This window comes from Capricornis sumatraensis, chromosome 11, assembly GCF_032405125.1.
Source record: "Capricornis sumatraensis isolate serow.1 chromosome 11, serow.2, whole genome shotgun sequence".
Classification (NCBI taxonomy): Eukaryota; Metazoa; Chordata; class Mammalia; order Artiodactyla; family Bovidae; genus Capricornis; species Capricornis sumatraensis.
The window spans coordinates 94,921,238-94,943,255 of NC_091079.1; the positions used below are offsets into that span (position 1 = coordinate 94,921,238).

At 40.0% G+C, this 22,018-nt stretch overlaps 1 protein-coding gene across 1 annotated transcript in view; it reads left to right on the forward strand.

Moving 5' to 3' along the window:
• The window catches only part of CNGB3 (cyclic nucleotide gated channel subunit beta 3), a 181,223-nt gene extending 166,514 nt beyond the window's left edge, over positions 1-14,709 (forward strand). Inside the window, exons 16-18 of the mRNA XM_068983992.1 lie at positions 11,336-11,482; positions 11,726-11,900; positions 14,452-14,709. Coding sequence (XP_068840093.1) covers positions 11,336-11,482; positions 11,726-11,900; positions 14,452-14,709 — 580 coding nt within the window. The remainder of the gene's footprint in view (positions 1-11,335; positions 11,483-11,725; positions 11,901-14,451) is intronic.
• The last annotated feature ends 7,309 nt before the right edge of the window (positions 14,710-22,018 follow it).

The window sequence follows — 22,018 nt, forward strand, 5'->3', positions numbered from 1 at the left end:
AGTGGCTGTACTAGTTTGCATTCCCACCAACAGTGTAAGAGGGTTCCCTTTTCTCCACACCCTCTCCAGCATTTATTGCTTGTAGACTTTTGGATCGCAGCCATTCTGACTGGCGTGAAATGGTACCTCATTGTGGTTTTGATTTACATTTCTCTGATAATGAGTGATGTTGAGCATCTTTTCCTGTGTTTGTTAGCCATCCGTATGTCTTCTCTGGAGAAATGTCTATTTAGTTCTTTGGCCCATTTTTTGATTGGCTTGTTTATTTTTCCGGAATTGAGCTACAGAAGTTGCCTGTATATTTTTGATATTAGTTGTTTGTCAGTTGCTTCATTTGCTATTATTTTCTCCCATTCTGAAAGCTGTCTTTTCACCTTGTTTAGAGTTTCATTTGTTGTGCAGAAGCTTTTAATTTAAATTAGGTTCCATTTGTTTATTTTTGCTTTTATTTCCAGTATTCTGGGAGGTGGGTCATAGAGGATCCTGCTGTGAATTATGTCAGAGAGTGTTTTGCCTATGTTCTCCTCTAGGAGTTTTATAGTTTCCGGTCTTATGTTTAGATCTTTAATCCATTTTGAGTTTATTTTTGTGTATGGTGTTAGAAAGTGTTCTGCTGCTGCTGCTGCTAAGTCGCTTCAGTTGTGTCCGACTCTATGTGACCCCATAGATGGCAGCCCACCAGGTTCCCCCATCCCTCAGATTCTCCAGGCAAGAACACTGGGGTGGGTTGCCATTTCCTTCTGGAATGCATGAAAGTGAAAAGTGAAAGTGAAGTCGCTCAGTTGTGTCCGACTCTTAGTGATCCCATGGACTACAGCCCACCAGGCTCCTCCATCCATGGGATTTTCCAGGCAAGAAGTTTCATTCTTTTACAAGTGGTTGACCAGTTTTCCCAGCACCACTTGTTACAGAGATTGTCCTTTCTCCATTGTATATTCTTGCCTCCTTTGTCAAAGATAAGGTGTCCATAGGTGCTTTGATTTATCTTTGGGCTTTCTATTTTGCTCCATTGATCTATATTTCTGTCTTTGTGCCAGTACCATACTCTCTTGATGACTGTGGCTTTGTAGTAGAGCCTGAAGTCAGGCAGGTTGATTCCTCCAGTTCCATTCTTCTTTCTCAAGATTGCTTTGGCTATTCGATGTTGTTTGTATTTCCATACAAATTGTGAAATTATTTGTTCTAGCTCTGTGAAAAATACCACTGGTAGCTTGATAGGGATTGTACTGAATCTATAGATTGCTTTGGGTAGTATACTCATTTTTACTATATTGATTCTTCTGATCCATGAACATGGTATATTTCTCCATCTATTAGTGTCCTCTTTGATTTCTTTAACCAGTGTTTTATAATTTTTTATATATAGGTCTTTAGTTTCTTTAGGTAGATATATTCCTAAGTATTTTATCCTTTTCATTGCAATGGTGAATGGAATTGTTTCCTTAATTTCTCTATTTTCTCATTATTATTATATAGGAATGCAAGGGATTTCTGTGTGTTGATTTTATATCCTGCAACTTTACTATATTCATTGATTAGCTCTAGTAATTTTCTGGTGGAGTCTTTAGGGTTTTCTATGTAGAGGATCATGTCATCTGCAAACAGTGAGAGTTTTATTTCTTCTTTTCCAATTTGGATTCCTTTTATTTCTTTTTCTGCTCTGATTGCTGTGCCCAAAACTTCCAAAACTATGTTGAATAGTAGTGGTGAGAGTGGGCACCCTTGTCTTGTTCTTGACTTTAGGAGAAATGCTTTCAATTTTTCACCATTGCAGGTAATGTTTACTGTGGGTTTGTTATATATAGCTTTTATTATGTTGAGGTATGTTCTTTCTATTCCTGCTTTCTGGAGAGTTTTGAATCATAAATGGATGTTGAATTTTGTCAAAGGCTTTCTCTGCATCTATTGAGATAATCATATGGCTTTTATTTTTCAATTTGTTAATGTGGTATATTACATTGATTGATTTGTGGATATTGAAGAATCCTTGCATCCCTGGGATAAAGCTCACTTGGTCATGGTGTATGATCTTTTTAATGTGTTGTTGGATTCTGATTGCTAGAATTTTGTTAAGGATTTTTGCATCTATGTTCATCAGTGATATTGGCCTGTAAATTTTTTTTTTGTGTGTGTGTGTGGCATCTTTGTCAGGTTTTGCTATTAGGGTGATGGTGGTCTCATAGAATGAGTTTGGAAGTTTACCTTCCTCTGCAATTTTCTGGAATAGTTTGAGTAGGATAGGTGTTAGCTCTTCTCTAAATTTTTGGTAGTATTCAGCTGTGCAACCATCTGGACCTGGACTTTTGTTTGCTGAAAGATTTCTGATTACAGTTTCAATTTCTGTGCTTGTGATGGGTCTGTTAAGATTGTCCATTTCTTCCTGATTCAGTTTTAGAAAGCTGTACTTTTCTAAGAATTTGTCCATTTCTTCCACGTTGTCCATTTTATTGGCTTATAATTGCTGATAGTAGTCTCTTATGATCCTTTGTATTTCTGTGTTGTCTGTTGTGATCTCTCCATTTTCATTTCTAATTTTATTGATTTGATTTTTCTCCCTTTGTTTCTTGATGAGTCTGGCTAATGGTTTGTCAATTTTATTTATCCTTTCAAATAACCAGCTTTTGGCTTTGCTGATTTTTGCTATGGTCTCTTTTGTTTCTTTTGCATTTATTTCTGCCCTAATTTTTAAGATTTATTTCCTTCTACTAACCCTGGGGCTCTTCATTTCTTCCTTTTCTAGTTGCTTTAGGTGTAGAGTTAGGTTATTTATTTGACTTTTTTCTTGTTTCTTGAGGTATGCCTGTATTGCTATGAACTTTCCCCTTAGCACTGCTTTTACAGTGTCCCACAAGTTTTGGGTTCTTGTGTTTTCATTTTGATTCATTTCTATGCATATTTTGATTTCTTTTTTGATTTCTTCTGTGATTTGTTGGTTATTCAGCAGAGTGTTGTTCATCCTCCATATGTTGGAATTTTTAATAGTTTTTCTCCTGTAATTGAGGAATCATATGGTAGTTTTTTTTAAGGAACCTCCACACTGTTCTCCACAGTGGCTACACAAATTTACATTCCCACCAACAGTGTAGGCGGGTACCCTATTGGTTTGAGGGCAGATATTAATCGTCTTTATAACCCCAGAACTTAGCACAGTACCTAGGTCATTACAGAGTATGCTATTTCTACACACTCGTAATCCGTCTCTAATTTCTTTTTTTCCTTTCCTTTTCAGTTCATACAGTGGATTTCTTATATGCTTCTGCATGATTGGCCTCCAAAGTGTAATGGTCCGTACAATCTCAAACTCTTCGAAAAAACTACTAATCAAGAGAACAGTTGAGAAAGGCATTGTTTAGGAGGATTATTTTTTTCTAGATAGTCTGGGTACCACTGAAAACAGAGAGGAGTATCTGATATGCACAATACTGACTGCCCTTCCCGCCCACAGAATTGCTCTGATGGAACTAGACTTTGGAATGACACACGGCATTTACTGAGGACCACGTCACAAACAGTGCCGGCTAACTTAGTTTTGCATCTGTAATAAGAATATGAACATGTTGTCCACCAGTTTATGTAGTGGCCTCTCTACTAAAGCTCTTCCAGAGGTATTTCTGTCTTAAAACTAAGAATTGATCGCTTTTTATGATGTAAGAGACTTAAAGCCAAATTTGAAGCCTTCTGGTGGCAGAGTTTGCAATCTTGTGTAAACCTCATTTTGTTTCCATTCTTGTTTTTCTTTTGTTCTTAGGCTCTTTTGTATTCTACTTTTCCTTGTGAATGCCTTCTGCATAAACCAGCTCTGCTAAAAAGGGCTGTGAGGGTGTGTTCCAGTCATATTATAGTTGGTGAGTGCTGTGCACAATTTATGATGCCATACGTGGCACACCTGGAAAAGAACTGGGAATGAATGACTGACAAGGGACCATCTGAATATTCTAGCTCTTTCTGGTGTATGCACACAACATGCACCAATGTATACATAGACACATACATAGACATAATTGTTTATTGTATATGTGCATATTACATATTATATGTATATGATGTATGTGTATTACACACATATACATACACGTGATGTATGTATATTATACATGTATAATAGATATATGTGTAAATATGTTATATATGTACATATATAACCTCCATATTGCTGCTAATTCCTGACATTTATCAAGTTTTGCACATACAGGTCATCTCACACTAAATATATTTATACCTTTTCCCTCTGACATTCCCATCATCGATTTCATTCACTTATTCACCTTTCTCATGCTGGTAATATGATGGTTAATTTTGTATGTCAACTTGATGAAGCTAAAGGATGTCCAGATAGTTGATAAAGCATTGTTTCTGGGTGTGTTTGTGAGGGTGTTTGAGGAAGAAATTAGCATTTGAATCAGAGATGGAGTAAGGAAGATCACCCTCAGCAATGTAGGAGGAATCACCCAATCCACTGAGGGCCTGAATAGAACAACAAGGCAAAAAAGGGGCAAATTCACCCTCTCAGCTTGAGCTAGCGTATCTGCATTCTGCCCTCAGGCATCAGACCTCCTGGTTCTGAACGTTCAGACCCAGATTTGGACTTGCACCAGAGGCTCCTCTTTCTGCTTTCTCAGGCTTTTGGACCCAGACTGAATTGTACCACCAGCTTGCTGGTCTCCAGCTTGTATATGGCAGACGGTGGGATTTCTCAGTCTCCATAACCACGTGAGCCAATACCCACAATAAATCTTCTTTTATATATACATACGTAAGTGTGTGTGTGTGTGTGTGTGTGTGTGTGTTTTCTGTTTCTCTGGGAAACCTTGAATGATAAACTTTATTATATTTATTGATACTTGTTACAATTACATACCCCAAATTAGGGTTTAAAACTTCTCAGCTAGGAGTTTTACCTAATTACACCTTCATAATTGAATGTCAGGAATCTACAAACACCTATTTCTCCCTAAAGATAATAATACCTATAGTAGGTGCTAAAAAATGGTCTTGCTTCCCAAAAGAGAGATTAAGTATCTTGCTCAGAATACACTTAATAAATAGCAAAGTTCAACTATAGTTCTATTTTTAAAATTTTAATTGAACATTATAAATAAATAAATGGTAGAGTTATCTGGTTCCAAAATCTATACTCTTTGCACAAAACCGTATCATGCTTTAATGTTTTTCCTTTAGTCCTGCTGAAAACATGATAGGTGCTCAATAATTACTTATGTGATTGGAGTAAACATCTAAAAGGTCCTTAAGTTCTTGTTTAAGGTCCCAGCAAACAGAGGCATACCTGGAATTAGAATCCATTCCATTGTTTTCCGAGCTGTTGCTCTATTCACTATTTTTGACCTGGGGACACTTATCATTAACCTCAGCTGTTCACCCTCCAGCACGTGCTATTTCTGAAACTCTGTGAGCTTGGAAATATTTAGAGATCTTCTTACTAAGCTATTTAGTGAGTGAAACTTTCCATTGGTGGAATGCTGGAGAAGCATTTTGTGGACAGAAGGAAAAAAAAGATGCTATTTTAAACATTGCTGAGAGAGTTTGGGCAAAATCCATCTGGCAGACAATTTCTTCCGTTCAAAAACTCATCAAGCACTCCAAATGTGTAACCTGTAGGCAACTTTAATTAAAGCTTAAGAAATCTCAAAATAACTTGACATTTAAATATGTTATTTTCTCTTCTGCTCTCATAGTCTGACACACACAGAGACAATCTCAGGTCCAAATTAAGCCCCTCAATGCCATCTAGCCCTGCCTAGCCAGTGGATTACTCTATTCCAAGGAGATGGGACTGTGAATGAAATAGACTCATCCAATCACTGTCCTTCAAATGTTAACATCCATTTCTAGATAGGCAGGAAGATAGACGATAAATAGATGAATGGTACAGTAAAATTTCTTTTTCTTCCTCAAAAAAGAAAAGAAATTGAAAGCAGAGCTTGTCTTGGGGAGAACTTCAGGAAAGGACTATAAAGTAAATAGGTTTTTTTTTTTTTGGCCATGGAGGAACAAACTTTTAAGTTTTTAATGTGAAATCTTGAACAAAATAAGTGGGCATTAACATGGTCAACATGTGTGGATTCCAAAGAAATCGTTTCCATCTGGGAGGAGTAAATCCATTCTTAAGTGACCTGAATAGTCTTGGACTCAAATTTAACATGAAGTTCAGGTAGAAGTCTCATACCTTACAGTGGCCTAACAGTAAGGTTTTCTTCCTTCTATTTTATTTATTTATTTATTTATTTTGCCTTCTCTGCTTTTAATTGAGCATTTTATATAATTCTGTTTTTCTCTTAACATATCTATTATGATTCATTGCAAAAAATTTCAGTGTTTGCAATACACATTTTTAAAAAGTTTGCCTTCACATTTACACTACACCACTATCACACATTACTTCATGGCAAATCACTTCATGGCAAATATATGGGGAAACAATGGAAACAGTGACAGACTTTATTTTCTAGGGCTCCAAAATCACTGCAGATGGTGACTGCAGCCATGAAATTAAAAGATGTTTGCTCCTTGGAAGAAAAGCTATGACCAACCTAGACAGCATATTAAAAAGCAGAGACATTACTTTGCCAACAAAGTTGTGTATAGTCAAAACTATGATTTTTTCAGTAGTCATGTATGGATGTGAGAGTTGGATCATAAAGAAAGCTGAGCACCGAAGCACTGATGCTTTTGAACTGTGGTGTTGGAGAAGACTCTTGAGAGTCCCTTGGACTGCAAGGAGATCCAACCAGTCCATCCTAAAGGAAATCAGTCCTGAATATTCATTGGAAGGACCGATACTGAAGCTGAAGTTCCAATACACTGGCCACCTGATGGGGAGAACTGACTCATTGGAAAAGACCCTGATGATGGGAAAGATTGGAGGCAGGAAGAGAAGGGGTCAACAGAGGATGAGATGTTTGGATGGCATCACCGACTCAATGGACATGAGTTTGGGTAAACTCCGGGAGTTGGTGATGGACAGGCAGGCCTGGCGTGCTGTGGTCCATGGAGTCACAAAGAGTCAGACACAACTGAGGAACTGGACTGACTGACTTAACAGGTAATCCGGGAGTCTTATAAAGGCCTTCCGTACCAGCCCTGAAGACATTAATGTCGGTCATTTCACTTATCCCTATGCTCAGTCACCCAATACACGGCTACTTTATTTAAAGTTGTACTTTAGGTCAATTAAAAATAAGAAAAATAAAACTTTTATTTACCTCTACTTATTCCTTCTCCCATGTCTTTCATTCTCTTTATAGACCGAAGTTTTTAATCTGTATCATTCTACTTCTTCCCAAAGAAATTCTTTCAACATTTTTAAAAAGTAGTTCTGTTAATGTCAAAGTCCCTCAGTTTCTGGTTTTCTGAGAAAATCTTTGTCTCTCCTTCACTTTTGAAGAATAATTTTACTATGCATAGAATTCTAGGTTGATGATTTTGTTCCTCTCAGGCACAATATTTCACTCCATTCTCTTCTTACCTGCATGGTTTCTGATGAAAAGTTCACCATAATTTTTATTATCATTCCTTTATAAGTAATGTTTTCCCCTCTTATCTCTTTTCAAGATTGTCTTTGGTTTACTGCAATTCAAATATGATGTGCTAAGGAATGGGGGTAGGAATTTATTCTGTTTGGTACTCTCTGAGCTTCCTGGAACTGTGGTTTGTTGTCCGTCATTAATTTGGGAAAGTTCTTGCCATAATTACTTCAAGTTCTTTTTTTAGTATTAGAGATTGGTAGGTGCTTCTGTGTGTGTGTGTGTGTGTGTGTGTGTGTGTGTGTAATACTTTTTGAGAATGTCTCACAGTTCTCGGTGTTCTGTTTTTATTTTCTTTTTCTCTCTTTGCATTTCAGTTCAGGAACTTTCTACACATCTCGTGTAATCTTTTCTTGGCCATACTCAGTCTCCTGATGAGCCCATCAAAGTCACTATTCATTTCTGCTACAGTATTTTTGATTTCTAACATTTCCTTTAGAACCTGTCTTAGAATTTTTATCTCTCTGCTTACATTACCCATCTGTTCTTGAATGAGGCCTACTTTTTCCAATAGATCCTTTAACATATTAATCATGGTTATTTTAAATTCTCTATCTGATAATTCCAACATCTGTTTTACATCTCAGTCTGGTTCTGATGCTTTCTTTGGCTCTTCCAGCTGTATTTCACTTGTTTTTTAGTGTGCTTTGTAATTTTTGTTAAAAGTTTTATATGATGTAATGGGAACTGAGGCAAAAGTTTTAGAATGAGATGTTGTATTCCTCTCATTAGGAGCTGAGCTGTGTTTACCGTTTGCTGTAGCTGTGGGTGCTAGAGCTTCTAAATGTCTCTAGCGCCCTTGTTTCCATCTCCTCTGCTGCCTTTGGCCTTCCTTAAATACTCCTCCTCAGAGCAAGTCGGCATTTTGCAACTATTATCCACTCTTTATATACAGAAGCCCCTTTGACATGGTGCTAAGGTACAGGGGAGAGCTCAGACTTTAGGATTAAATCTCAGCCTTTTAGGGCACTTATGTCCCTGGGATGCGAACTTCACAGGTCCTTCTTATCCTATTACATAACACAGGAAGGCTAGAAGTGCCTAGAGTGAGAGAAATGCCCTTCCTAAAGGTGGATAAGACTCTGGTAATCTTTTTCCCTGGATGTAGGCCTTTGTGATGGAGAAAAAATACACCTTGGGAGTTTTGTTTTGTTTTGTTTTTTAACAATGATTAATTATCCTCTTTTACTGCCAGAGCAACAAGCAGATCTTTCTTGGCTCTAACCATGAGAATTTGCTGGAATTTCTCAACGTCAAACCCATAAAAGTATCAGTTTCCCCCTAACTGTGGCCCTCTGAGTTTCTCATTCTCTTGATACTTTACTCTCAACCTATAGCAATTTGTTAAAATTACCATTTAAGGGTTCCCTACCAGTTACAGCTCCAAGGGCTTCTGCCCAGATAAGCAGGTCTGGCCATGACCTCTGAAATCATCTGATTCTCCAGATTGGGGCAGGAGATGACCTTGCAACCTCAGTTTTCTGACAGGTCTGAGAAAAGTCATTGGTTTTTTGGTGTGTTCAACTTTTTCAAGTGGTAAAGACAGGAATGACAACTTCCACGCTCTTTACATGTCACAGCTGAAACTCTGTGTTAGTTTCCTAATGATTTACGGCCAGTCAGAATGTTCCATTTTCTGCAACAACAGCTAGAGAAATACACACAGTCTGATATCAATCTTCAGGCCCAAGATCCAGGCAGCTTCTCACATCTCATTGCCCCCAAAGGCAGGGCTGTGAAAGCGTGAGCGTTTCTATTGCCAGACTGCTTGCTCAGCCCTTCCCACCCCTGGAGATTGTTTTCATTAATGTGAGACTTCTTTCTCCATTTCTAAATGGTTGACTCCAAGAGGCTGAATCTCAGTGAGTGTTACCATCTCACTGCAGAGCCTGTAGTGGGTTTTTGTTTTTTTTTTTTTAACATTTGAAGTGTGCTTTTTATTGTCTTGTTTTCAAAGACCAACCCGTATTTTCTAGATTACTGCTGAGTGATAGAAGTTATATTCATTTGTTTCATTCACTCAATCGTTCATTTATTTGATAACTATCTATTGGCTACTTCCAAAAGGCAAAACGCCCCAGCTATACCCTGAGAGATATAAAACCCACAATTCTCGAACATTCCAAGTGGGAAGTGGTAAGTGAATGACCATTGCTATTGTTTCACTAAGCCACGTTCAACTCTTTGCAACCCTATGGACTGTAGCCTGCCAAGGTTCCTCTGCCCATGGAGTTTTCCAGACAAGAATACTAGAAAGGGTTGCCATTTCCTTCTCCAGGGGATCTTCCCAACCCAGGTATCAAACCTATGTCTCCTGCTTGGCAGGCAGATTCTTTACTACTGAGCCACCTGGGAAGCCCTAATGACCGTACTACAGAGCAATTTATGATTCTGAGAAATAATTTGATCTGGAAATTACTTATAGGAAGAGACTGAATCCACCTAGTGTTACCAAAGTATCATTAAGATTTGCTGTCAGAGCTTTATTATTCAGAGTACAGGCGAAACAGAATGTACACTTAAGGAAATTAACTAAGAAGACTTTAATAAAGGGATTATTGACAGAAGTCAGTCAAAGAAAATTAAAAGACAAATCTAAGAGTACCCAACAAGAGATGCTGATACATCTCAAAGCTAGCTACAAGGGAGCTGTTTCCACAGCCAAGCCTAAAGGGGACAAGGGCAGGGCGTGTTATCAGGGCCCAGAAAGAAATCTGCGGGAGTTGCTCTTCTAGGAGACGGCCACATGTCAGGGGCTGTGGATTTTTGGTAGCACCTGCAGCCTTTGCTAACCTAAGTCCTGGCAGGGCAAGAATGGGGGAATAAATGCTCCCAAACCACTCTCCACCTGCTTTCTGACTTCCTCCTCATATTCCCATCAGTTCAGTTCAGTTCAGTCGCTCAGTCGTGTCCGACGCTTTGCAACTCCATGAATCGCAGCACGCCAGGCCTCCCTGTCCATCACCAACTCCCAGAGTTCACTCAGACTCACTCATCCCCTTCTCCTCCTGCCCCCAATCCCTCCCAGCATCAAAGTCTTTTCCAATGAGTCAACTCTTCGCATGAGGTGGCCAAAGTACTGGAGTTACAGCTTTAGCATCATTCCTTCCAAAGAAATCCCAGGGCTGATCTCCTTCAGAATGGACTGGTTGGATTTCCTTGCAGTCCAGGGGACTCTCAAGAGTCTTTTCCAACACCACAGTTCAAAAGCATCAATTCTTTGGCACTCAGCCTTCTTCACAGTCCAACTCTCACATCCATACATGACCACAGGAAAAACCATAGCCTTGACTAGACGGACCTTAGTCGGCAAAGTAATGTCTCTGCTTTTGAATATGCTATCTAGGTTGGTCATAACTTTTCTTCCAAGGAGTAAGCATCTTTTAATTTAATTTCCCATTGGCTCACCCCAAATCAGAAAGCAAACCCACAGTTCAGCTTCCTGGAAGGCAAAGATGTCAGGAGGGATAAAAGGTGAGTCTGGAAGAGCAAATAGAGGATTCCCACCAAAGAGAGGCGGCACTTCTGGAATCTGGGAGGAAGAGCCTCCCAGGCTCTGATGGCTACAAAGCCTTGATTTGAGGCGGGAGTTAGATGCCAAACATGTTAAAAGCTGTTGCCACTTCTATTGCCGCCACATCCTGACTCTCTCCACAGAATCACCTGAACTCTCACCTCCAGGGAATGAACCCGAAGCAGTATAAATGGCTCTAACATGTGATATTTATTTTTTAAAAGATTTTGGTGGAGGGAGATAGAAAATGGTGGCAAAGATTTGCTTTTCTCTCTTACAGCCTTCTAGCGGCAAGAGGAGGGAACCGGAGAACAGCCAACGTGGTGGCCCATGGCTTCGCCAACCTTTTAACTCTGGACAAAAAGACCCTCCAAGAAATTCTAGTGCATTATCCAGATTCTGAAAAGCTGCTCATGAAGAAAGCCAGGTACCACCTTTGACATCTCATTAGAGAAAAAAAAAAAAAAACCCATTAGAGAGGAGTTGGCTTCACGTGACAGTGTGCTCATGGCTGCAGTCAACAGTTTCCAGGAGAGCCATCTAACATACTATTGTTTATGTGGTCATGCACTGAAAACTTCACAGACTAGGCGAAAAGATAGTATTTCTGGGAAGTTTTTCCAGAATCCTCACAATGCTATCTAAAATGGCTTTTCTCTCCTGCCCACAGAGTGCTTCTAAAGAACAAGGCTCCAGGCACAGGGGCAACCCCCCCAAACAAAGGACTTGCCTTTCTCTTCCCACCGAAACAAGAAACACCCAAAATGTTTAAAGCTCTTCTGGGAAGCTCTGGAAAAGCAGGTCTTGCAAGACTACTCACGTTGAAGAGAGAACAAACCGCTCAGGTAATAGGACAGAGGGAAAGGAGGGCTATAACAGAGACCTCCAGATGAAATACACTCAGACAAGCTCCTACTTTAATCCCGTGTCAGACACTGGGATAATCTGAATTCATCGAATGCATATAATTGCTACATTATACACAGCACTTATTATTATTTACTATATACCCATGTATCATCACAGTTAACCCCCCTGGGTTTATTATGACAGTTTTAGTGTTTTGTGATGATATATACAGATATATATATATATGAGGAAAGGTGAAAGGGTTAGTCGCTCAGCAGTGTCTGACTCTTTGTGACCCCATGGACTATAGCCCGCCGGGCTCCTCTGTCCAAGGAATTCTCCAGGCAAGAATGCTGGAGTGGGTAGCCATTTTAATCTGGACTGATTTCTGTGTGATTCTATATTCCTCAGAAGGTAAAGAATCTGCCTGCAATGCAGGAGACCCAGGTTCGATCCCTGGGTCAGGAAGATACCCTGGAGAAAGGAATGGCAATCCACTCCTGTACTCTTGCCTGGAGAACCCCCATGGACAGAGGAGTCTGGCGGGCTACAGTCCATGGGGTCACAAAGAGACGGACATGACTGAGTGACTAAAGCCAGCACCAGTGCATATGGCATCCCTGGTGGCTCAATTTGTGTTTTCTGTGTTTGTGAAACTGCTTACTCACTAAAGTGTGTCTGTAACCTCAAAACCAATATTTAAGGGGTTTGGGGGTCATTCTCAGGCATACATGTACAGAGTAGCAAAAATTTAAGTTGCTGGGGGCACATGTTTTCAGCTGAATTTGAACAAGGAGACACTTTGCCTTCTTGTTTCAGCTCTCACACTGTGAATGAATGAAATTTTCAAGGTCTATTTATTGTCATGTTTTTTGTATTTTTGGGCATTTCCCCCCCCACCCCCGCCCCACTATTAAAAATGGCCCTCAAACATAGTGCCAAAGTACTGTGTTCCAAAGGGCAAAAATGCAGTGATGCGCCCTACAGAGAAACACATGGATTAGACAAGCTTCATCCGGGCACGAGTCAGAGTGCTATTGGCTGTGAGTTCAATGAAATGAATAAACCATACATATTAAACAAGGTGTTTCTAAATAGAAATGCATGTAAAACAAGGTTAGGTATTGAGCAGTTGACAAAAATGTTAAAACCAGAGGCTTGTAGGATCCTAAACCTGCATTACCCCAAAGAGCAGGGTTTTCTAGTTCAGTGCTCATGGCAGGTTTGTAGAACAAAACTACCATGAATAATGAGGATCAACTGTATATATATAAACATATATATATACCTATAAATGTGTAAGACATTTTACCAGCCATTAAACATTTTCACCAGTATTCATTCAATTACTATCACTAAGTCAGAAGTAACCTCACAGAGGACATCACAGCTTTCATGTTATAGCTGAATAAACTGAGATCCAGATCAGTTATTTAGATAAGATCACCATCAATGACAGAGCAAAAGTTCTTAGTCAAAAATTCAGTCTTCAACACCTACACCAAGCTGTCTCCTAATTCCTAGAAATGTCATGAAACTGAAATGTTTTAGTTTTTCTCTTTTTTTTCATATTTCTTTGATTCTCATGATAAGTTGATGAGGGCAGATCCTGAAAAACAGAGCAGAGATTCAAGTTTTCTGAATCTAGGTATTATGTTGTCTCTAAAACACTAAGAAATGAGTATCTGTGACTCTTTCCGAAAATTGGTAAAGCAAATATTATAAAGTCAATCACACTCAAGAGATTCAAACTTGCCTCTTCCTTTTCCACACACACACAACACTGTGATGGAGGTCAGGGTACACCAGATGCCTCATTTAATTGGCAGGCAAATAATAATTTGTGTAGGAGACTTATGGGGAAAACAGCTCTGTCAGTCAGCATGTTAAGTAAGGTTCTCACCTCTGTATATGCACCTTTATACCCTGTACAAGCCTCTGTCAAACTGATCTCAAGCATCAGCAGCAAAGAGCATGGCATGTGTCTTAATGTGAAATTTCTACAGATGAGACTAAATGCCAAAGGCTCTAAACTATACCAAATACCTATGGGGCAAATGGGGGGACTGTACCAGGAAGGAGACAGGAATTTCTCCCTGAGATGCTCCCATGAGCTTATGCAGGAGGGCAACTATAGTTCTAGAGTGTTTTTAGAGCATTATTTGGTATTGGGCTAATACCTTTTTATTAAACGATAAATATTTAAAATTTTATCTTCATAAAATAAATAAGTAAATATTTGAAAAGCAAAGCATCTTGAGCACTAAGTCTAATAATTCAGAGACCATGGGGGCCATTTGGGAGCAAATTCCTTGGCAGAAACAGAAATGTAACGCACACTAACCCTGAATTCAAAGGTGACAGCTCAACCCCATTCTCTAGTACATCAGAAAACTTAGTTAAAGGATAGTCAAAGGCAGACACGATTCCCATATTACGTCAGTCTTTTGACCGTGATCCTTAGGTATTGCGTATTAATCAAAAGACTCCAACATCCTCGATTATGATTTCAGTACCAATCAACTCTTTTCAATAACTTTGTTCTAGAGAAAAGATGAAAACCAGGAAGAAGAGGATAAAGGAAAAGAATCTGAAGATAAAGGAAGAGCAACAGCAGAGAAACCACTTGAAACATCCAAATGTCAAACGAGTTCCATTACAGCGGAGGAAGCGCCCCAGGCAATTAGAAAGGCAGTTTTACCCAGAGGAACTACCCGTCAATCACTCATCATCAGCATGGCTCCTTCTGCCGAGGCCGGGGAAGAGGTTCTGACGATCGAAGTCAAAGAAAAGGCTAAGCAATAAATACGTGATGATCTTAAGATAGACTCTAGCTAGTTCCCCGAGAGACTATAGCCAGGATGAGAGTTTAACTAATGACAGGAAAAGACCTTGACGGCACCCTTGAGAAACCACAGGCAAATCTCTAGCTTAGTTTCTACGGCATATCTTAGAGTCTGATCTTCTGCAGTGGCAATAAGATTATTAAGGAAAAAATCCCTATTCTCCGTTGTCATCAGCTTTGTGCAATTGGTATTCTCCTAATGGTACCTAGAAGGTGATTTTTCTTCTGTACTTTCTTGATGATGTTTCTTCCCTCGTTTTGATTAGGTTGGTCTTGGCTCTGAAATGATTCACTAGGTTTTTCTCTTAATTGTGTGTGCGTGTTAAAGTCTTGCATTGCACGGTTAGTCTTGGTTAAATGTTCTATGTATATGACTATCACCTCTTACTTGAGGAGTATGAGATTTTAATAAAATGTCAAACATCAAGTGATTTTTGTCCAAGCCAGGTTTATAAGTTGGTCAAGTATCAGATCAACCCACCAGCTGGGATTAAAGGAAGCAATCATTATGAACTCAATGGATATAAAACCCACCTTGCAGAGAAGTCCTCTGAAGAGCACAGCTGGTCAGCAATACGAACAATAGTGAAAGTGAAAGTGTTGGTTGAGTAGACTCTTTTCAACCCCATGGACTGTAGCCCCCCAGGCTGCTCTGTCTGTGGGATTCTCCAGGCAAGAATACTGAAGTGGGCTGCCATTCCCTTCTCCAGGGTATCTTCCTAACCCAGGAATCGAACCCAGGTCTCCTGCATTGCAGGCAGATTCTTTACTGTCTGAGCCAAGAGGGAAGCCCAAACCCACAAGCAAAATCACATTGCAGCAACATGTTGGAAAAGCTATGCTGCTGCTAAGTCGCTTCAGTCGTGTCCGACTCTGTGCCACCCCATAGATGGGGGCCCACTGTCTCTGGGATTCTCCAGGCAAGAACACTGGAGTGGGTTGCCATTTCCTTCTCCAATGCATGAAAGTGAAAAGCGAAAGTGAAGTCGCTCAGTCGTGCCCGGCTCTTAGCGACCCCATGGACTGCAGCCTACCAGGCTCCTCCGTCCATGGGATTTTCCAAGCAAGAGTACTGGAGTGGGGTGCCGTTGCCTTCTCCTGGAAAAGCTATACCCTTTACTAAACACACAAGCTTTAATATTTTCATTCAAATCAACTTAAAAGTCTCATCTAGCTCAACAGACTCAAACAGGAGAAATCAGATTGTCCCCATCTTCCAGGAGGCTAAAGCGACGTTTCTCAGAAACTTGTAGGCATTTGCTTCAGAAGGTGCCAAATTTGAGCTTCTTGTTTTCAGCTTTAGTAAAAACTGATGAGGTTAGGAAGGCAGACTGTACACATGTCAGATTGACATATCCCTACAATTTCCGGAAACTACATGTACAGCTGTTTACAAAATCTCCGAGTTAATTAAGTGCACTTTAGGAAGTTGTCCTCATGAATCAGCTAGCATTAGCATAATTACCAAAGTCTCATGCTGTGAGGAGGCTAAAAAAGCCAGGCTGCTGTCGGAAGTAATAATACATATAGAATTCCATTCTAATAAATGCCATTACTGTATAACATTAAGTTTGGTATAATAAGGCTATTTCCAAGTCTCAGAAGATGGTCACTGTAACAGCACTTTGCTGAGAGTGTTTTAACAAATTATATTAGCCAAAAAGCCTACAACACAGACACATTCAGCAAACCATGTATAAATTAATCACTAGAATAAAATGTATCATTTGTTACTCATCATTTTTATATGCAAAAATATTAAGAGTATCACAGAGACATGACAAATTTTACAAAAGGTTGGGTGGTGTTTTTCCAGAGTTAAGCAAACAGACAGAAATTGTTAAATAGTGCTCATTGGATAAACAGGAGTTTGTTGTGGAGAGTGATTACAAGTGCCCGAAAGAAAAGGTAAAAATAGGACCTCTAAAAAGTCTGATAATAGGGAAAAAAATAAATGAGAAAAATCCTGAGCTTATGAATAATATGTTCTCCCCTCAAAGTCTATAAAGAAAGTAAAATTAACCTCCATTATGCTCTTCCTCTGTCATTTATTTTCTCTCCCAAACTATCCTTTTTTAGATGATATCTTCATTCTACCAGACTCTCAGACTCAAATCTAAGAATAATTAGCAATTCTTACATTGCTTATATAGTGGACCAAATCCTGTCTCCTTCTTAAATCTTGCTAATTTCCCTTTCCTTTTCAACTTCAATGCTAACCATCCAGTTCATATTTTCTGTTCAATTCAAATAAATAATCACATTTTACCCACTATCCACTTTAATCACATTATCTTTCTCAGTCCTTCTGCCATGGCTAAAGTCAGGCCTGTCTCAAATACAACTATCTTAGACCATTTGGGCTGCTGTAATAAAAGCACCACATACAGGGTAGCTTATGAACAACACAGTGTATTTCTCACAGGTCTGGAGGCTGGGAAGTGCAGGATCAAAGCCCAACATGGTTCTTAGAAGGCTCATTCTCACTGTGTCTTCACAGGGTTGAATGGGCAAGGGATCCCTCCAGAGTCTCTTTTATGAAGGCACTAATCCTATTCATAGGATTAGTGGACGTGACAAATACTTTCAACACACTAGATCCGAAGAATTATGGATGGAGGTTCATAACATTGTACAGGAGACAGTGATCAAAACCATCCCCAAGAAAAAGAAATGCAAAAAGGCAAAATGGTTGTCTCAGGAGGCCTTACAAACAGTTGAGAAGAGAAGCAAAAGGCAAAGGAGAAAAGGAAAGATATACCCATTTGAATGCAGAATTCCAAAGAATAGCAAGGAGAGATAAGAAAGCTTCCTCAGTGATCAATGCAAAGAAACAGAGGAAAACAATAGAATGGGAAAGACTGGATATCTTTTCAAAGAAATTAGAGATACCAAGGGAACATTTCATGCAAAGATGGGCACAATAAAGGACAGAAATGGTATGGACTTATCAGAAGCAGAAGATATTAAGAAGAGGTGGCAAGAATACACAGAAGAATTACACAAAAAAGAACTTCACGACCCAGATAACCATGACGGTGTGATCACTCACCTGGAGCCAGACATCCTGGAGTGCAAACTCAGATGGGCCTTAGGAAGCATCACTATGAACAAAGCTAGTAGAGGCGATGGAATTCCAGCTGAGCTATTTCAGATCCTGAAAGTTGGTGCTGTGAAAGTGCTGCACTCATTATGCCAGCAAATTTGGAAATCTCAGCAGTGGCCATAGGACTGGAAAAGTCTGTTTTCATTCCAGTCCCAAAGAAGGGCAATGCCAAAGAATGTTCAAACTACCACACAATTACACTCATTTTACATGCTAACAAGGTAATGCTCAAAATCCTCCAAGCTAGGCTTCAACAGTTCATGAACTGAGAACTTCCAGATGTTCAAACTGGATTGAGAAAAGGCAGAGGAACCAGAGATCAAATTGCCAATATCCATTGGATCATAGAAAAAACAAGAGAATTCCAGAAAAACATCTACTTCTGCTTCATTAATTATGGTAAAGCCTTTGACTGTGTGGATCACAGCAAACTGTGGGAAGCTGTTAAAGAGATGGGAATACCAGACCACCTTACCTGGTGGAAACCTGTATGCAGGTCAAGAAGCAACAGTTAGAACTGAACATGGAACAGCAAGCTGGTTAAAAATTGGGAAAGGAGTACGTCAAGCTGTGTACTGTCACCCTGCTTATTTAAATTATATGCAGAGTACATCATGCAAAATGCCTGGCTGGATGAATCACAAGCTGGAATCAAGATTCCCAGGAGAAATATCAATAACCTCAGATATGCAGATGACACCACCCATATGGCAGAAAGTGAAGAGGAACTAAAGAGCCTCTTGATGAAAGTGAAAGAGGAGAGTGAAAAAGTTGCCTTAATACTCAACATTCAAAAAACTAAGATCATGGCATCTGGTCCTATCACTTCTTGGCAAATAGATGGGGAAACAATGACAGACTTTCTTTTGGGGGCTCTAAAATCACTGCAGATGGTGACTGCAGCCATGAAATTAAAAGTTGCTTGCTCCTTGGAAGAAAAGCTATGACAAATCTAGGCAGTGTATTAAAAAGCAGAGGTATTACTCTGCCAACAAAGGTCAGTAGAGTCAAAGCACTCAGCTTTCTTTCTGGTCCAACTCTCACATCCATACATGACTACTAGAAAAAAATAGCTTTGACTAGACGGGCCTTTGTTGGCAAAGTCTCTGCTTTTTAATGTTGGTAATGTCTCTGCTTTTTAATATGCTATCTAAGTTGGTCATCACTTTCCTTCCAAGAAGTAAGCATCTTTTAATTTCATGGCTGCAGTCACCATCTGCAGTGATTTTGGAGCCCAAAAAAAACAGTCTGTCACTGTTTCCATTGTTTCCCCATCTATTTCTATGACGTGATGGGACCAGATGCCATGATATTAGTTTTAGTTTTCTGAATGTTGAGCTTTAAGCCAACTTTTTCACTCTCCTCTTTTACTTTCATCAAGAAGCTTTTTAGCTCCTCCTCACTTTCTGCCATAAGGGTGGTGTCATCTGCATATCTGAGGTTATTGATATTTCTCCCAGCAAACTGATATTTCATCCAGCCGAGCATTGCTCATAACGTACTCTGCATATAAGTTAAATAAGCAGGGTGACAATTTACAGCCTTGACTTACTCCTTTCCTGATTTGGAACCAGTCTATTGTTCCATGTCCAGTTCTAACTGTTGCTTCCTGACATTCATACAGATTTCTCAAAGGCAGGTGGTCTGGTATTCCCATCTCTTGAAGAATTTTCCACAGTTTGTTGTGATCCTGTAGCCACTGCTGCCTTTTCCAAATTTGCTGACATATTGAGTCCAGCACTTTCACAGCATCATCTTTTAGTATTTGAAATAAGTCAACCGGAATTCCATCACATCCACTAGCTTTGTTCGTAGTAATTCTTCCTAAGGCCCACTTGACTTAACATTCCAGGGTGTCTGGCTCTAAGTGAGTGACCATACCATCGTGATTATCTGGGTCTTAAGGATCTTTTTTGTATAGTTCTTCTGTGTATTCTTGTCACGTCTTCCTAATATCTTCTGCTTCTGTTCAGTGCAGTCCATTTTTGTCCTTTATTGTGCTCATCTTTGAATGAAATGTTCCCTTGGTATCTCTAATTTTCCTGAAGAGATCTCTAGTCTTTCCCATTCTGTTGTTTTCCTCTATTTCTTTGCATTGATCACTGAGTAGCCTTAGGAGAAACTGAAAGTTCAGGCATCCTGAGTTTATATTTCCAGCCTCCAGACTGTGAGAAGATAACTGTCTGTTGTTAAATCCCTATTCTATACTATACTAGTCTATATGGCAGCACCAGGAGACTAACATACTTAGTTTCATGAACTATGGCAGGAGATAGCTGTTGGTTGGAGAAGCAGGAAACAAGAATGAGAAGTATCTCATGGAGATTCAAGAAGCAGACCTGATAAGACAGGTCTGTGGAGGTGTGAAATAACCATACTAGGGGAGGCACAGCTGTGATTGAATGTGTGGAATGCCCACCTTAAATTATATCAGCTCATTTGTTGGGTACATGGCAAACAGAGTTCCCAGCATCTTAGTTACAGAGAAGAATAGTAGTTGAAAACTGGATTTGTAACTTCCACGGGGCTTCCCAGGTGGTTCAGAGGTAAAGAATCTGCTTGCCAATGCAGGAGATGCAAGAGACGCATGTTTGATCCCTGGATCCAGAAGATGCCTTGGAAGAGGAAATGGCAACCCACTCCAGTATTCTTGTCTGAGAATCCCATGGATAGAGGACCCTGGCGGGCTACTGTCCATGTGATCACAAAGAGTTGGACATGTCTTAGCAACTGAGCGCATGCACACACACACACACACACACACACACACACACACACACAACCTCCACAGATGTTGACCACACTTCTCTCAACAAACTCTGATACATTCATTCATTCTATATAAAACCACAGGGTCTTATCATCTCCTAGTTCCTAGCAGACACCAAGCCCACAATCCAATGTTGATAACAATTCCATACTTTGCTTAAAAATGTGAAAAATGTGAAGAGGACAGTGAGAAATTGGTAAAAAACATAGATGAGGGAGACATTTTCCCTTATGAACTTCAAAAAAAAATTTCTGATTAAAAACAAAAAATTTGTATAAGGTGGGGTTGCCCCCACCCCAGGATAGCATAACTAATAGCGTGTGTTCATTAAAAGGTAGCTAAGTGAATGGAAGAAAAGTTACGACCAACCTAGACAGCATATTAAAAAGCAGGAGACATGACTTTGCCAACAAAGGCCCATCTAGTCAAAGCTATGGTTTTTCCAGTCATCATGTGTGGATGTGAGAGTTGGACCATAAAGAAAGCTGAGTGCCAAAGAATTGATGCTTTGGAACTGTGAGAAGACTGTTGAGAGTCCCATGGACAGCAAGGAGATCCAACCAGTCCATCCTAAAGGAAATCAGTCCTGAATGATCATTGGAAGGACTGATGGTGAAGCTGAAACTCCAGTCCTTTGACCACCTGATGCGAAGAACTGACTCATTGGAAAAGACCTTGATGCTGAGAAAGATTGAGGGCAGGAGGAGAAGGGGACGACAGAAGATGAGATGGTTGGATGGCATCACCAATTCAATGGACGTGAGTTCGAGTAAACTCCGGGAGTTGGTGATGGACAGGGAGGCCTGGCGTGCTGCAGTCCATGGGGTCACAAAGAGTCAGACACAACTGAGTGACCGAACTGAAAGTAAATGGAATCCCCAAATGAAGTGTGGTGCTCCTCCACCCATTGCTGAGACCAGAACCAGACTCTTCAAGTCTACCGTTATCACTCTGTCAGGCCTTGGAGTTCCTGTTGAAATTTCTGCTGAAAAATATCTGGCTTTTCAAGGCATGGAGCCCTCCAGGTCTCATTCTTCTATACTCTTTTCATTTCTCTCATCTGAGAATTCATTGATACCCAGGAAGTGCTCATTCAGGCTTTCTCTTTCTTACCCAGATCCCCTCAAGAAGTAGGATGTATCTTCTAATATTCTATACTCGATTCCAAGTAACATTAAGTCTCACTGCTGCTGACAAAGGTTTCCAAGTGCTACAGGCATAGAACAGCCCCCAACCTGGTCCCCAAACTCCCCATGGGCATGCTGTCTCCTGCCAATTCTCCAGACTCATGCTGCAGCCCTGGTTCCACTTGCTCAGTACTACAGGTCAGCGCTGACACGTCTCCCTGCAGGACTTTCTTCTTCCACCGTCTCCTTGCCTTCACAGTGTGCTC